This window comes from Oncorhynchus mykiss, chromosome 22 (genome assembly GCF_013265735.2).
Source record: "Oncorhynchus mykiss isolate Arlee chromosome 22, USDA_OmykA_1.1, whole genome shotgun sequence".
Classification (NCBI taxonomy): domain Eukaryota; kingdom Metazoa; phylum Chordata; class Actinopteri; order Salmoniformes; family Salmonidae; genus Oncorhynchus; species Oncorhynchus mykiss.
The window spans coordinates 31085407-31102566 of record NC_048586.1 but is presented as its reverse complement, the minus strand read 5'-3'; the positions used below and the strand labels follow the sequence as shown (position 1 = coordinate 31102566).

The window sequence follows — 17160 nt, the reverse complement described above, 5'->3', positions numbered from 1 at the left end:
TGTGTTTGATAACCTGTTTTCAAAATGCCACCAGCTGTCCATCACTACCATAAATAAAAACACAGCACCTTGTTTACATTCTTTATTGTAACCACAATGTCACAAATAATTTGTATCTACCTTTCCAATTACTTTTAGTAATTTTAGTTTGTGATTAATTTGATTAGTATTATGGTGTTTCTTGTCCAAGGAAAATTAAAAACCCTCTGGATTTCCATTAGGATGGAACGGAAACTATGGCGCTGTACAACGTGACAGTCGGGAGTACAGTACTGGGCTATTTAGCTAAAGAAAACAGTTTCCTGCGGGAGACCAGGGTTCAATTCCCCGAAGAGGAGGAAGGAGTAGGCTGTCCTTGAAAATAAGAATTTGTTCTTAAACTGACTTGCCTAGTTAAATAAAGGTTGCAATAAGAGCATTACATTTCTACACCATCATTTTCTAATCTAGTCTAACCAATACCCAAATGGGGATACAGTGAAAATAAAATCTCATTGATGTATCAAGACCAGTCCCCAAGCTCGTCTCAGAGCAGCGCGGAACGGTGCTAAAATTCTATTGCATCTAACTTCAATGTGCTCTATAAATAAATAAGACCTACACCACTTTTAACAGCACATTACTCAACACTAGTGAGACTCGTGACGCTTACGGTAGGCCTACAGTATATAACAAAATATGACATGACTCTGCACCAATAATTACATATAGAGGATTGGGGGATATTTCTGTAATTCAGTGATATTTATTCCCATAGTTATTCGTTATGGATCCATAACTAAATAAACATCAGTATTTGTATCATTATTGTATTAATGAATGCATAAAGATGCCATTATTAGTTACATTGTTTTAGTCTGAACGTGCAGACTGGCACTAAAAACAGAACAGCGAGAATGTTTCCCTAGTCAGCGCTATTATTAGTGTAACGCCCCTTAAATATTTTGGAGATAATTTTGTTTTCAAATAACGTAAAATGAGTGAGAAAATGGCCATTCTTGAACATGGTGTGAGACATTGTTACTAATTTGTAAAAAAAAAAAAAAAAAAAAAAGCCAGTTTGTTATTTAGAATTATTTATTTCTGTTTTTAGTGGGAGAGAAACCAAAAACCTACAGCCATCTCATGGGTCTCCCAGTCGAGGCCGGCACGGACACTGAAACAGCATCTGTAGCAACACAGCTTGCACTGCTATGCAGTGTCTTAGACCGACTCAGGCGCTGTACAATGTGACTGGTTGGGAGTGGAATACAGTAAGAGGAAAATAATCCTAACAACATAAAATAATAAAAACCTTAGTGTAACAACAGTTTTAGTAAGTAATACTGAAGTCGTGCACCATTATCAGTTTCTATTTAGGGGTATGTCGCCCATTCATTGTCAGTTAGACACACAGTAGGCCCCAAAAGCATAATCAGTGGAGCAATGAAGTGGTGACGCAGGGTACCTTACTAAACTACAAATTACCTCTAAATCCCGCGGCGTAAGCTCACAACTTTTAAAGGAGGAACCACTGTAAGGGCTATTTGACCAAGATGGAGAGTGATGGAGTGCTGCATCAGATGACCTGGCCTCCACAATCAACTGACCTCAACCCAATTGAGATGGTTTGGATGAGTTTGACTGAAGAGTGAAGGAAAAGCAGCCAACAAGTGCTCAGCATATGTGGGAACTCCTTCAAGACTGTTGGAAGAGCATTCCTCATGAAGCTGGTTGAGAGAATGCCAAGAGTGTGTAAAGCTGTCATGAAGGCAAAGGGTGGCTACTTTAAAGAATCTCAAATATAAAATATATTTTGATTTGTTTACCACTTTTTTGGTTACATGATTCCATGTGCCATTTAATAGTTTTGATATCATCACTATTATTCTACAATATAGAACATTGTAGAAATAAAGAAAAACCCTTGAATGAGTAGGTGTGTCCAAACTTTTGACTGGTACTGTATGCGTGTGCTACTCAGGGTATTCAAATCATTTAAATGTGATACGGGGGAGAGAAAGTGAAATTCAGTGTCTCAACACAAGCCTGTGTATGTGTACAGTCAGTGCATGCGAAAGAGTTTCAGTGTTCAAATTTATTTATAAAGCCCTTCTTACGTCAGCTGATATCTCAAAGTGCTGTACAGAAACCCAGCCTAAAACCCCAAACAGCAAGCAATGCAGGTGTAGAAGCACGGTGGCTAGGAAAAAACTCCCTAAAAAGGCCAGAACCTAGGAAGAAACCTAGAGAGGAACCAGGCTATGAGGGGTGGCCAGTCTTCTTCTGGCTGTGCCGGGTGGAGATTATAACAGAACATGGCCACAATGTTCAAATGTTCATATAATAATAATAATCACAGTGGTTGTCGAGGGTGCAACAGGTCAGCACCTCAGGAATAAATGTCAGTTGGCTTTTCATAGCCGATCATTTAGAGTATCTCTACTGCTCCTGCTGTCTCTAGAGAGTTGAAAACAGCAGGTCTGGGACAGGTAGCACATCTGGGTTCAACTCTGAATCTCCATCAGTGTGTGGAAGTATGTATGTGTTAGATAGATTATGAGGACGTATCTTTGTGTGCATATGTGCGTTTGAAGCACACATTCTCTCGGGAGTTTAGAGAGTCTGCCCAGCTACAGGAGGAAGTGCTCTGGTGTTCTGCTCCAATCACAGGCCTAGGTTCTAGTCAGGTGACCTGTGTTCTAGTCAGGTGACTTGGGCAGCACTCAAGTGTTGTGAGTCAGATTAAAACAACCTTAATGAGGCCCACAGTCATTCAGTTCAACCAGCCAGTCAGTCAGTCAGTCTAACCAGCTGCCTGGCCCTGAAAGTGGAGGGGAAGGGGATGAAAGGAAAGAGGCAGCCCCCAATGAAGAAAAACGGCCATGATAAGAATCAGGGACATATGGAGATTCCATGATAGTGTGTTAAGTGAGTGTGTGTGGGAAGTGGGGGGAGTTTAAGGGAAGGAAAACTACAAAATAAGACAAATTAAAAACTTTGTATAAATAAAAACACACTGATAGATATATTTAAGGTTAAACCGAAATGGAAGACAATAGGGCCATGGTCAGAAATGTGTTTGGAGGAGATACAACTTTTATGCAATACAAAAAGCCATTAAAACAAAGAGTGAGGTACAACATTACAGCAGGGATGTCAAACACATTTTGTTTCAGGGGCCGCATCCGGTCTTCAATGAGGGCCGGAAGGCCACACTGAAACTTCCTCGCCATCAAAATTTGCAAAAGATAGTCCTTTTTTCTGATGTTCCCTGACTCTCCAGATGTCATTTAGGTGATTATTAGCGAGCTGGACATAAACTGAATGACTGCAGGTGCATTATCCTTTTTACACAGTTTGAATTTGGTTTTAGTCATTTTAAAGTATAGAGTTCTTTATTTACTCAAACCACTGGCCTGCAGGCCATATGTTTGATACCCCTAAACTAAAGTGAATACAGCCAGATATACCAACAGTCTCACTACTGAGAGTGGTATAACCTATTCCAATGGACACCTGCTGTATTTTGTCTTCTTTTTATGCTACATTCCCCAATCTCTACCTAAAACCTTGTGCCCACACAGATCAGACAGAGTGCCTCAGCCTGCCTCCCCCCATCCTTATATCCCCTATACCCAGTCCAGATGGCCTCCCATACAGTAGTATGCTAAACCCTAAAGGCTCAGACAAGCCACAACTGTCATTAAGAACAAACAGCATACCGAATTAGACCTTTCAAGACACAGAACCTGAAGACATATACCTAAGAGCTAGTGAATGTCTTGCAGCCAGAAGCCACAAGACAATGTCTCTCATCCTAAACTGCTAGTACCACCATTCATCGGACCTTGCTTGATTGACTTCACTAATAGACAGAATACATAAGACAGTCATACTATCTTCTTGTGTCTGAACCCCTCTGGCAGAGTGTAGCATTGTGGGGTTTCTCCAGAGCCCACCTGCTCACAGTTGCTCTTCTGTCTGTCTGGTACACACGGATCTGATGGCAGCTGGCAGGCCACGGCGGACATTTTGATGTGGAACAGAGAGGCCTTCTCTAGGCCTTATCAGTCAGAAGGAGGTCAGAAATAGATAGCAGAATGAAGGAGCTGTTGTATGTGAGGCTAGTTAGCACCAGGCTCTCTGTGTTTAACAGACAACTCTTTTTAGAATCAATACAGCCAGGCGAGCGAGAGAGCATGAAAGAGGAAGAAAGAGAGAGAGGGGGAGAAGGAGAGCGACATCTGACTAAGCTAAACCTACTACCCCACACCACAGGACACATCGAACACGCATGACTGATGAACTGACAGTGACATGGACGTGTGTGCATTCCTGTGTAGACCTATGACTCACAGCCATCTACTGGTCTCCTTCTTGGTTTAGATAGAATAACTCGGAAAAGACTCCTGCATGTCTAGCTAACCCTCTTTAAGGGTAGAGCTGCAGCCCCATTTTGAAAGACCTAAAAGCCAGCAGAGCACACTTCTTCTCTACACACTACATAGACATAATACTGTAATGTCTTCTTCAGACCCAATGAAACAATGCAAGCCTTGCAAAATAGCATTGTGGACTTCAAAGTTGTATCTGTGAAGAAAGTATCCAGTGAGCTGTCAAACCCACACACAGGAAATAGTGTTTTCACAGAAAAGCACTCAAAAAGATCAGTGCTGTCAGTCTCTGGGAGCTAGAATGGCTGTCTATTTACACCATTGTCTGAATGTATTAGTCATTGGGCCGCCCTATAACAGAGCATGAACACATACTGAGTGCATTGTATAACAATCTGTCTCTTCACAGGGGACATAAAGATGCTTATGGTTTGGAAATTGATGAGTCTGAAGGCGATCAGGACAAACAAGCAGCTGGTGCTTGTGATGATTTTATTTTGTTGGAGGCACGCAAGCGAAGAACAACGCTTAGCCCTTATTGATCAGGTCTCAACTCCCTTCACTGCGTCTTAATTTTCCTATCATCTGGGGGAGGGGTGGGTGGGCATGGTGTACTGGGGGCTAGCTGGAAGAACCAACGCTAGCTTAATAATCAGGGGGACGGGGCCTCCCGGGTGGCGCAGTGGTTAAGGGCGCTGTACTGCAGCGCCAGCTGTGCCATCAGAGTCCCTGGGTTCGCGCCCAGGCTCTGTCGTAACCGGCCGCGACCGGGAGGTCCGTGGGGCGACGCACAATTGGCCTAGCGTCGTGGGTTGTGTATCGGAGGACGCATGACTTTCAACCTTCGTCTCTCCCGAGCCCGTACGGGAGTTGTAGCGATGAGACAAGATAGTAGCTACTACAACAATTGGATACCACGAAATTGGGGAGAAAAAGGGGTAAAAATTCAAAAATAAATAATAATAATAATAATCAGGGGGACAAGTTAAAAGGGGGGAGGAGGTAAATGGACAAGATCTAAACGAGGGGGTAAAGTTGCCACCCAGTCACATCATGGCCATAAGCTGCCAATTAGACATGCGTGGCTGAGAGGCAGAGGAGAGAGGTGGATCGCTGTATGTTTTCAGTTTTTTCCACCTTTCATAGCAAGCTGCCAGGGGGCTAAGCATTAGGCAGAGCCCCTGTGCTTGGGTGGCCGGGCTCTGGGAAGGAAAGGACAACTGCAGTCTCTCTATTAAACTGGTTAGGGAGAGTCGAGCCAGCGTTTCAGTATGCAGTAGCAGTGACTTCATCTGGGTAGAATGTCGGTATGTTTATGAAGGATCTACACCTGGGGCAGGTAATGAGGGGAAACTAGGTGTTAACCACAAACAGTGTTTTAATTAGGTGGTAGCTAATGCCATGGACTGGTGTGCCTGACATTACTGTGAGAAGCAGCAATCCAGTGTTAAATTTACACTTTCCAGCAGGGATGATGGTTTGAATCAGCAGAGAATGGAAATGAAAGTCAGGTGAAAAACCAGGCCTTACTTCTTGCCAGGCTTCTAGTACGTTTAAGCTACTGTAAGTAAGTGTAGGTGCCCACTACAAACTACATGGACACTGCACCGCATCACACCTCCCACAATGGACCATAACCCTGTTCCTCACTCGCTCTCTCATCGTTGTCCTCTCTCATCTCTTGTAGACCTAGGGCAGATGGAGAAGGAGGTGGTGGAGTGCATTTCAATTAAACAGGTGTGCCTTGTTAAAAGTTAATTTGTGGAATTTCTTTGCTTCTTAATGCGTTTGAGCCAGCTCAAATAAGCAATCAGACTCATTCGACATCTTTCTCTGTGTCCAAAATGGAACTTCAGATTGACATTGCATCAAACAGTGTGGGGTTTGGCGGTATCCAGATTTTCATATCGTCATTTTCTGTCACCCCGGGATTTACTGTTTATCAGCTTGGTACAGTTGTGCTTCAGTTGCACTTCTAAACTCAGATGAGAATTCACGAACGGCATTCTATCAGCTGACAGCACTCTGACTGATGTGTAGCTACTTTTCTCCTCTCAGTGAAGCCATACCATTTTTCTCTAGTAAAATGCAAGATTAACTTTAAGCAAAACATTAGGAAACATGCCTGGCTACATTCTTTATATGACAGGCCTAAACATTAGAAATATGACGGCAATGCATCGTTTCGCAAAAAAGACCTTGCTTTTTCATTGTACGCTCATTTACTTGTGTGGCTGGCAGTCAAATAGCGTTACACTTCTGTTGTCATCTGATGAAAATTAATACATTTTCTGAATGTGTTGCACTAATGTATTTTCTGTTAAGGAAAACTATAGTTGCACATCCCTGATCACTCTATAGAAGCAAAAAAACACTTGACTTTCAATATAAAACACAACACTGTCAATACAGAGCTGGACTCACTTGCTCCCGATTTCTCCCGTTGTGCTATTTACAAACACCTGACTGGCTCAACTGTTCTGGGTAACTACGTAAGCTTCATAATGTAAAATAATGTGACGGGTGAAATGAGAACGCAATCTATTTTATCTCCTATATCCATTGCACAAGTTGGGAAAAAAAGATGTATTGAAATGTATTGAAAAACTTCAAAGAAATAATGTCAACGGTATTGAATAACCATCCCGTGGCTATTTCCAAATACCCCGGTATACACAGTACACCGCTCAAGCCACCAACTTCTCGTCATTCCATGATGACTTCTGCCATTTTCCTACTTCCTCACGCCTGACTAACATCCACCAGCTCTCTACAGCAAAGCTGATGACCAAGCAAACAATATCAAGTTCCTTGAAAATAACCATGTCAGACTAACTAGAATTAACTGAACCGTTGACCAGTTGTAGAATGGACTAGACAGTTATTATGAGGGTTTATAATTGGGTTTAAAAAATGTACCCCCACGGGGGAAATGCTACTTACTCATTGACTGACAGTGTGCGTAAGATGTTTTTAGGACTAGAGGGTGTGAGACATGCATGCAGAATGGCCCATTACAACTCCTGCTGGGTCTTACCCTCTAAACAAAAACACCTTTGATTATGAGATTCTCTCTCTCTGTGTCAAGTTGGCTGGATGTCCTTTGGGTGGTGGACCATTGTTGATACACACAAGAAACTAGTCAGCATGAAAAACCCATCAGCGTTGCAGTTCTTGACACAAACTGGTGTGCCTGGCACCTACTTCCATATCCCTTTCAAAGGCACTTAAATCTTTTGTCTTGCCCATTCACCCTATGAATGGCACACATACACAATCCATGTCTCAATTGTCTCAAGACTTTAAAAAAACCTTATTTAACCTGTCTCCTCCCCTTCATCTACACTGAAGTGAATTTAACAAGTGACATCAATAAGGGATCATCATAGCTTTCACCTGGACTGTCTGTCATTTTCTTAATGTGTTGCATACTCAGTGTAGTTTGTGCTTCACTGGTTGCCCTTTTCTTGTGGCAAAAGGTCACAAATATTCCTGCTGTGATTGCACACTGTGGTATTTCACCTAATAGACATGGGAGTTTATCAAAATTTAATTTGTTTTCTTTGTGGGTCTGTGTAATCTGAGGGATATCTCTCTCCCCACCACAACAGCTGCTGTCCACATAGCTACAAAAAAGGCACACAGCTGCCATTAGCACGTCTGAATATGATGGCCAATCAAAAAGGGCTGTAGTTCGAATATACACATGCAGATCCTAACACAAACAGCTGTGGATCAAAACATATGCAAACCCCAAACACACTAAGACTGAGGCACTAAATGAATGTGGGATATGGGAAACTCTCTATTTTAATGACAGAGTAGGCTTAATCCACCGGCAGCCTTCATGACGTTGGCAGTCCCTAAACAATATGATTTGATGTGACATTTCTTTACGCCCGGTTATTTATATATAGCAAATTGTTTATGTGCCAGTCCCCAGATCTAAGAAGACATTGTAGCTAGCTACTCATGGTGAAATGATTTCATATAAAACAAGTTGATTCAGCCAAGGGTATCATCTGCTCTCAAGAGAAAATGGCTGCTACAGAATGTATGTTTTTAGATTTATGTACAGAGAATATCTGCTACAGTCCCTAAAAGGAAGACAACCTGTCAGCACACACCCAAATGCAGAGTGGATGGTTTTAGACAGAATCAAGATAATGACACACTACAGAAAACTCTTGGTTGTATCTTGATGTTGACATTCTGTGGATTCCTGGAGAGAGGAAGGGCCTGTATCTAGCGATGTGTGGGTAAAATCACCGGTGAAGCCAATGCAGAAGAAAAGGCATATTACAACCTGTGTTGTGATAATTGCTTTGTTTGCTCTATAACCTGTTAGTTCATATGCCTGGACACCGTGAAATATAGGCCTAAAGGCCGAGACAATAAGAAAACAGTGGCAGAATAAATTCAACCACAAATTTCTTTCAGCATAAAACTGGAGAGCAACATCTGTCCGGTGAAGTCCACAAAACATATTGCATGTAACAAACAGTTACATGCCCTAGGCATGGTCAAGCAAAGTAATGTTTATGACAAATTTTCAGACTACTAATCAACTATTGATTTAGAACCATGGAGTTACCGCAAGTCGCAAAGAAAACGGGAGCTGCTTCCACTATTCCAGCACCATTTCGACATCTAAATCACCTATGCTTAGTCTAATACAATGACAACTAAAAGATAGCAAAAACGATTTAGTCCCATCAACGTAAGTTAAATATGATGTGGCTGTCCATGGCACTGATTTCTCTGTGTGTGTGTAAGTAGAAAAAACATGTTGACTCACTCTACTTGTAGAGAAATGCCAATACCATCCTCCTCTTTCATGTTGCCTAAACGGTCAATCACTCGGTCATACAGTACACGTATTTTTTATTTTTTTGTCCTAGACTACCTGGCTAAAATACTTGCTCACTAGACTAACTTCCTTTCATGGGCAACGATGTGCCAGGCCAGCTAGCTAACATTAGCATACTATATTTAGCTACATGTTGATCTTCCATCCTCTCAGACCAGGGGGACAATGTATGAGTTTACGGTTGATCAGAATCGTCATTATAATCATTAGCCAGTACGGAGAATTAAGTAAAACCACAAGTCCAAATCCCTATCTCCTTCCATGGCTAATTTAGGAAAGAGACGATTTTAGCCAGCTAGCCACCAGAGGACAACAATGAAATGCAACAAATTAATTTTTGTTTTCTGTCAATAATGACATTTGGCTTATGATTGGTCTGAAGCCAAACCCAAACTGGTTTCCCTTGATAATTTTTTGGGGTGCGCCAGAACCATTCACAGCTGAGCTCACTCAGTTTAGCTCAACGCTAATTGGCTATTATTTGAATCAAGGGAAGCCAAATGCTCGCTGGCTTCCCATGCATTCAATGCTATGGGCGGCAACAATGGCACACTCTTTCTGACCAGACATCAGATAGATACGCTACACAGATAAGCTTTGCCAGCACCATACCACCCTGCATCCCACTGCTGGTTTGCTTCTGAAGCGAAGCAGGGTTGGTCCCTGGATGGGAGACCAGGTACTGCTGGAAGTGGTGTTGGAGGGCCAGTAGGAGGCACCCTTTCCTCTGGTCTAAAAAAATATCCTATTACCCTGTGTAGGGTGCTGTCTTTCAGATGGGGTGTTAAATGGTGGACTGACTCTCTGTGGTTGCTAAAGATCCCATGGCATTTAATGTAAGAGTAGGGGTGTTAACCCCGGTGTTCTGGCTAAATTCCCAATCTGACCTTCATACCATCATGGTAACCTAATCATCCCCAGCTTCCAATTGGCTCATTCATCCCTCACCACTGTAACTGTTCCCCAGGTCGTTGCTGTAAATGAGTGTTCTCAGTCAACTTACCTGTTAAAAAAAAACATACTGATACAGAGGGATGCTTTCTCCGGTGAGATACATTCAGCCTCTAGAACATTTTTGAGAGACGAAATAAACATTTTTGGGACACCTGGCTTCCGTTGGCATCAATGAATACACACCACTGTGTATCCTCACTCTGGACCTCTGACATGTCCTCTGATTATTACATGTTTCTATCATACCCTACGGAACAGCTATGTAAAGCTGATGGAGGTCAGCTTTGATCACTGTATATCGACTGACTCAGTTCATCACTAGGCCCCTGTGTGATCTGCACTGATCCAGTCCTGGTCAGCCCGATCATTGTACAGTAGGGTGTAGTAGCGTACACTGTGAATCCATGTTTGTTGGGGTGTTTCCACCCACGGAGGACTCATTTGTCCAAATGTTAGTTTTACAGATGGTTTTATGTCAAATAAGTTTATGTAATTAATTACATATGTCAAATACATAATCTATATAGTGCAATTTATTTGGCTTTGAGTTGGCACTTTTGAGACTATCCCATTGCATATGTGACCAGGCAAGCTAAATCATTATCAAATTGGCTATTTTTCAACCAATTTATTTGACCCAGGTCTAATAGTCTTCTATTAGAATCCATGTGACCAATATAATCAGGCGACAACAGGGTGATGCAAGTCGTCTATTCTGAACAAGTCTGGACATATTCTCTCTTTCTACAAGGTAACAGCAGCTTCAAAACAACAGGATGTGATGTAGGTAGGCTGCTCTTACCACTCTCCAGTGACATGGGGAAGGGGTGACGGTAGCTGGATACTGTAGGCGCAATCTCCTACACATCGAATCCCATGCTGAGCTAGTCGACTGTTATTACAGTGGCATGTCAATTTGCCTATCACGGCATCGGATCTGAGTATACAGTAGGCCTAACTAGAATGCGCAACCGTGCACACCCAGTAGCGCAACGGGAGAAGTTTGTCAGGCACGTATGATAGCCTAAGCATTGGCAGGAAAATGAGGGTCTGGTTTGGCTTACATGTTGTTGACGGATAAATAAACGAACAGTTGGTAAGTCCTAACACAATTAAACACACGAAAAAATCGTAAAGAAAATAAAAGGAACAGTTATATAGGTTGGCCTTTACATCTCAGCGCATTACTAATCCAGACCGCACTGGTCCAACGGTCTATAATTGCAGTTTCTCTTGAGCAGGGAGAAAAATACATGTTTGAGCTAGTTTCCGCCTATTTTGAGTATATAGCCTATATGGAATATGAAAATCCAAACAAACCTTGTATACTTGTCCATAGGTACCATTGCCGACCACTTCCACCAGTTCGAAAATACCAGCTGGGTCCTATAAAATTAAATTATCAAATGGTTAACATTTACCAAATAACTGTTTGTGAGAGAGGGATGGTTTAGTATGGGTCACGTTACAAAACGTTAAATCAGGTGGTTGCGACCGAATTGCCTTACATCCCAGAGCATTGCAAACAAAAGAATGATAGGAACTCAGCCATCTAACGGTATACACAATAAGAACAACACATACTATGTGACACATTTTACCAGGGTTTATCCCATGGTGGCGTCAATAAAATTACAATACAAGGATTTGAACAGCAAATAACACAAATCCGCATAACATGCATTGCACTCACCCGCAAAGAGGCAAGGTCTATGTCCACTAGACTTTTAGCTGGAGACTCGTTCGCCATTTTTCAATAATACATAGAAATTGCAACGTCTATTTTAGTCTCTTCAAGTCAATTGTCTATATGCAATGCCGTAATCTCATAATTGAAATTGTTATCTTATTCCTTGCTAATGTAATGTCGATCCAAAGCGGGGTTTTCTTTGTAAACTACTCCCGTCGTTCTCGAACGGACGCGATTACTCCATATTGCGCTACCACAGTTGGCAGTGAGCTTGCTTCTCTCAATTCTCCGCCCTACCCCTCTCTCGCTCTCAATTCAATTTAAGAGCTTTATCTCTCGTTCTCGCTCTCCCACTCACTCCACTGTAAAGCCTCACCAACACGGGAAGCAGAATCAGTCGGTGTCTGAGAGACAGATAGACCGAGAGAAAAACGCTGCAGGTGCGGGGGGGAGTGGATGGAGAGAATAATAGTGAAGAGCTCCCCCATCAGAAATGAATCCAAACATGCTGAATTTATGTGCCCTGCTGCTAAACTTATAATATTGACTTTTTGAGCATTGTTTTCCTGTAGTCTTCATAAAACCACATCCATGCAAGTACACACTCTTTATTTGACCCTGTGTATGTTAATCCAATTGTATGGGTGGGAGAGGGATTGAAGTAGAGATCAGTGTCACCTTTTGGATTTGTTCATGTTTATGATGGATAAATAAACTGTTTATTATATTACTGTAAGGTGTAACCAAAATGTTAGATAAGGCTTTCGGTCAGTTAACTCATTAGTCCTTAACAATGACAAATAGCCTGTAATTCATAAAAAGAAAGTTTTGTAGCCTTAGTGCAGACAATGTTTACAGTGGTAGATCAGCTAAACTGCAGATCGTACTGAATCAATACATCCTCTCAAAACATTGACTTAACCAACATGGACAAACCTTCTTTATAAATCTATGAAAACACCCTCCATCTTTCTCTGAGGCCTATGCTGTAGGCATCACAATAACCTGGTGAATGTCGCCAACCTCCAGCTCTCTATATCAGATGAAGAGTTAATAAGAGCATGTGAAATAGAAGCAGTGATAAATATTTCACCACTGCTGTCAAACCTGGTATTGTTGTTGGGTTCTATCCCATTGCTTCCTACACCACTGAATAACAGCATACTTTTTTGCAAACTCTTTTCATGTCATACGCAATGGCTGAAATGTCAGTGAGCAGGCTGTTTGTCCAGGCTGTGTCCCAAAGCAAGGTGCTCTTTGTGGGGATCAGTTCCCTACCCATGCCCCATGACTCAACTAAGACAGGCCCATGAAGGCCCCACATTATCCTGTATATAGCAGCAGTCATTGCTGCTGAACAACTAGGTTAGACTTGCTGTCCCACCATCAACATCACAGTACTAAAGTTTGTAAATGTGTTTATCTTGCTGCCATCGTTAAAATGGTTCCACATTTCTCACGGCCACAGCTGTCTTTACAATGTGGCAATGTCACAGTTCTTCTAGCTGCCAGAAATAGGACATGTACATCATTTACTGCTGTACTTACGTCTGACTGCTGGGTATTGTCTGAGCGGGCCGCTGAGGCCCTGGACTGTGAGAAGAAATATATGACAGTTGGAAGTATGTACAATGCATTCGGAAAGTATTCAGAGCCCTTCACTTTTTCCACATTTTGTTACGTTACAGTCTTATTCTAAAATTGATTTTTTTTTTTATCTTCATCAATCTACTCACAAAACCCCATGATGACAAAGTGAAAACTGTTTTTTAGAAATGTTAGCAAATTTATTAAAAATAAAAATTGAGCTCAGGTGCATCCTGTTTCCATTGATCATCCTGTGGTAAATTCAATTGATTGGACATGATTTGGAAAGGCACACACCTGTTTATATAAGGTCCCACATTTGACAGTGCATGTCAGAGCAAAAACCAAGCCATGAGGTCAAAGGAATTGTCCGTAGAGCTCCGAGACAGGATCGTGTCGAGGCACAGATCTGGGGGAAGGGTATCAAAACATTTCTGCAGCATTTAAGGTCCCCAAGAACACAGTGGCATTCTTAAATTGAAGTAGTTTGGAAACACCAAGTCTCTAGAGCTGGCCGCCCGGCCAAACTGAGCAATCGGGGGAGAAAGGCCTTGGTCAGGGAGGTGACCAAGAACCCGATTGTCACGACTTCTACCGAAGTCGTTGCCTCTCCTTGTTCGGGCGGTGCTCGGCGTTCGACGTGACCGGTCTTCTAGCCATCATTGATCCTTTTTTCATTTTCCATTGGTTTTGTCTTGTCTTCCCACACACCTGTTTTCAATCCCATTCATTACCTGTTGTGTATTTAACCCTCTGTTTCCCCTCATGTCTTTGTCAGATTGTTTTATTGTCAGTGTAGTGTGATTGTTGTATAGGTGCGCGTCGGGTCCTCGTACCCATGTTTGTGTGTTTATGTACATTTAGTGTTATGGAGCATACTCCGTGGACTTTATTAAAAGACTAAATTTTTCACTCCATTTGACTCTCCTGCGCCTGACTTCCCTGCCACCTATTACACCTACGCATGACACCGATAGTCACTCTGACAGAGCTCCAGAGTTCCCCTGTGGAGATAGGAGAACCTTCCAGAAGGACAACCATCTCTGCAGCACTCCACCAATCAGGCATTTATGGTAGTGTAGCCAGGCGGAAGCCACTCCTCAGTAAAAGACACATAACAGCCCCCTATGAGTTTGCTGAAAGGCACCTAAAGGACTCTAACCATGAGAAACAAGATTCTCTGGTCTGATGAAATTGAACTCTTTGGCCTGAATGCCAAGCATCACGTCTGGGGGAAATCTGGCACCATCCCTATTGTTAAGCAAGGTGGTGGCAGAATCATGCTGTTGTGATGTTTTTCAGCGGCAGGGACTGGGAGACTAGTCAGGATCAAGGGAAAGATGAATGCAGTAAAGTACAGAGCGATCCTTGATTAAAACCTGCTCCAGAGCACTCAGGACCTCAGACTGGGGTGAAAGTTCACCTTCCAATAGGACAACGACCCAAAGCACACAGTCAAGACAACGCAGGAGTGGCTTCAGGACAAGTCTCTGAGTATATACACTACCGTTCAAAAGTTTGTGGTCACTTAGAAATGTTCTTGTTTTTGAAAGAAAAACACATTTTTGTCCATTAAAATGACATCTATTCATCTATTCAAAACATTTCCTTTTCACCATGTTCTATAGAGCATCAATCACTGCTCTTTTGTTGAATGTGAATTATATTTCTCTGGCATCACATGGCTTTTATGATTAGTTCACCTCAGTCAAAAGGGCCTTATTGTAACATAAGAGCATTTTATTCTGCATCTGCACCGCACTGTAATACCACTCATATTGCAGTCAGTTGTTACTCTATCTCATATACACTGAGTGCACAAAACATTAGAAACACCTTGCTAATATTGAGTTGCATACCCTTTTGCCCTGAGAACAGCCTAAAAACTTGTCAGGGCATGGCCTCTACAAGGTGTCGAAAGTGTTCCACGGGGGATGCTGGCCCATGTTGACTCCAACGCTTCCCACAGTTGTGTCAAGTTGCCTGGATGTCCTTTGGGTGGTGGGCCATTCTTGATACACACAGGAAACTGTTGAGTGTGAACAACCCAGCAGTGTTGCAGTTCTTGACACACTCAAACCAGTGCGCCTGGCACCTACTACCATACCCCGTTCAAAGGCACTTAAATATTTTTTCTTGCCCATTCACCCTCTGAATGGAACACATACACAATCCATGTCTCAGTTGTCTCAAGGCTTGAAAGTCTTTCTTTAACCTGTCTCCTCCCCTTGATCTACACCAGCAGTAGGCAACCCTGTTCCTGGAGTGCCACAGATACTACAGGATTTTGTTCCAAATAGGCACCACACCTGACCAACTGAGCTAATTGATCAGTTCAGTGATTGCCTAAATTCAAGGTCTTCTAGGTCTTCTAGGTCGGTTAAATAAAAAACATGACTAGGGTTGCCTAACCCTGATCTTGACTGATTGAAGTGGATTTAACTGGTGACATCAATAAGGGATCATAGCATTTACCTGGATTCACTTGGTCTGTGTCATGGAAAGAGCAGGTGTTCTTAATGTTTTGTACACTCAGTGTATGTAATGTACCTTTCTTTAATGCCAACACCCTATACATTACAATCAAATCAAATGTATTTATATAGCCCTTCTTACATCAGCTGATATCTCAAAGTGCTGTACAGAAACCCAGCCTAAAACCCCAAACAGCAAGCAATGCAGGTGTAGAAGCACGGTGGCTTGGAAGACCTCCCTAGAAAGGCCAAAACCTAGGAAGAAACCTATAGAGGAACCAGGCTATGAGGGGTGGCCAGTCCTCTTCTGGCTGTGCCGGGTGGAGATTATAACAGAACATGGCCAAGATGTTCAAATGTTCATAGATGACCAGAATGGTCAACAGTAGTTGTCGAGGGTGCAGCAAGTCAGCACCTCAGGAGTAAATGTCAGTTGGCTTTTCATAGCCGATCATTTAGAGTATCTCTACCGCTCCTGCTGTCTCTAGAGAGTTTAAAACAGCAGGTCTGGGACAAGTAGCACGTCCGGTGAACAGGTCAGGGTTCAATGATGTCACTTTCCAAATTGCATTCCCTCACAGAATCTAATTTGGCAATATGGGAAGTTAACAGTTCCTTGGTTCCTAAACATTTCCTCATAACTCAGTCTGTGTGATTTCTCTCATGTAAGCAGATCCAAATATGCCCAAAACAAAATCTCTCCTTAACCATTGCAGTCTATAAAAATAGAGTAAAGTTAAATATTTGAGCATCCAAACAGAATATTTAAATATTGTCTGTCCTAACAACCTCATACCTCCCCCTACACTAGAGCTGGTTGGGTAAACAGAAGAGATTCACCTCAGGGTGTGTGAGTAGGAGGTGCTGTGTGGGTGAGTGAGTGAGTGATTGAGTGAGTGAGTGAGTGAGTGAGTGTCTCAGGAGCGCAAAAGTGGAAAACAAGAGCAGACACATTGAAGAGGGAGGTAAAGACTTGGAAGTGCAAATGAAAGGACACTCGAAGCAGAGCCATTCAATTCTTCCTGTTTATTCAGTATTACAGTTAACCACCTTTACAACCTGTGGTGTCTGATAACTGTCACACTGTGCTTGTACACACACGCACAAACACTGCTTCCTCCTCCGGCCACAAAACCGTTTGCATACAATATATAGGCGTTACAATGTTTGTTCAGGACCCATCCAGCTACCACTACACTCCAGACACAA

At 42.4% G+C, this 17160-nt stretch overlaps 1 protein-coding gene across 12 annotated transcripts in view; it reads right to left on the bottom strand.

Moving 5' to 3' along the window:
- LOC110501750 (mitogen-activated protein kinase kinase kinase kinase 4) overlaps window positions 1-13552 on the bottom strand; it is a 98384-nt gene extending 84832 nt beyond the window's left edge. For 4 of the 12 annotated variants that reach the window (XM_021579511.2, XM_021579507.2, XM_036959110.1 and 1 more), the window contains exons 1-2: window positions 11894-12291; window positions 11521-11586 (exon numbers count right to left, since the gene is read on the bottom strand). In XM_021579511.2, coding sequence (XP_021435186.2) covers window positions 11521-11586; window positions 11894-11950 — 123 coding nt within the window. In that variant the 5' untranslated portion in view covers window positions 11951-12291. Of the gene's footprint in view, window positions 1-11520; window positions 11587-11893; window positions 12308-13438 lie in introns of those variants that run through there. The other 8 variants (XM_021579512.2, XM_021579510.2, XM_021579513.2 and 5 more) reach the window with 5 other exon arrangements.
- Between the last annotated feature and the right edge of the window lie 3608 nt (window positions 13553-17160).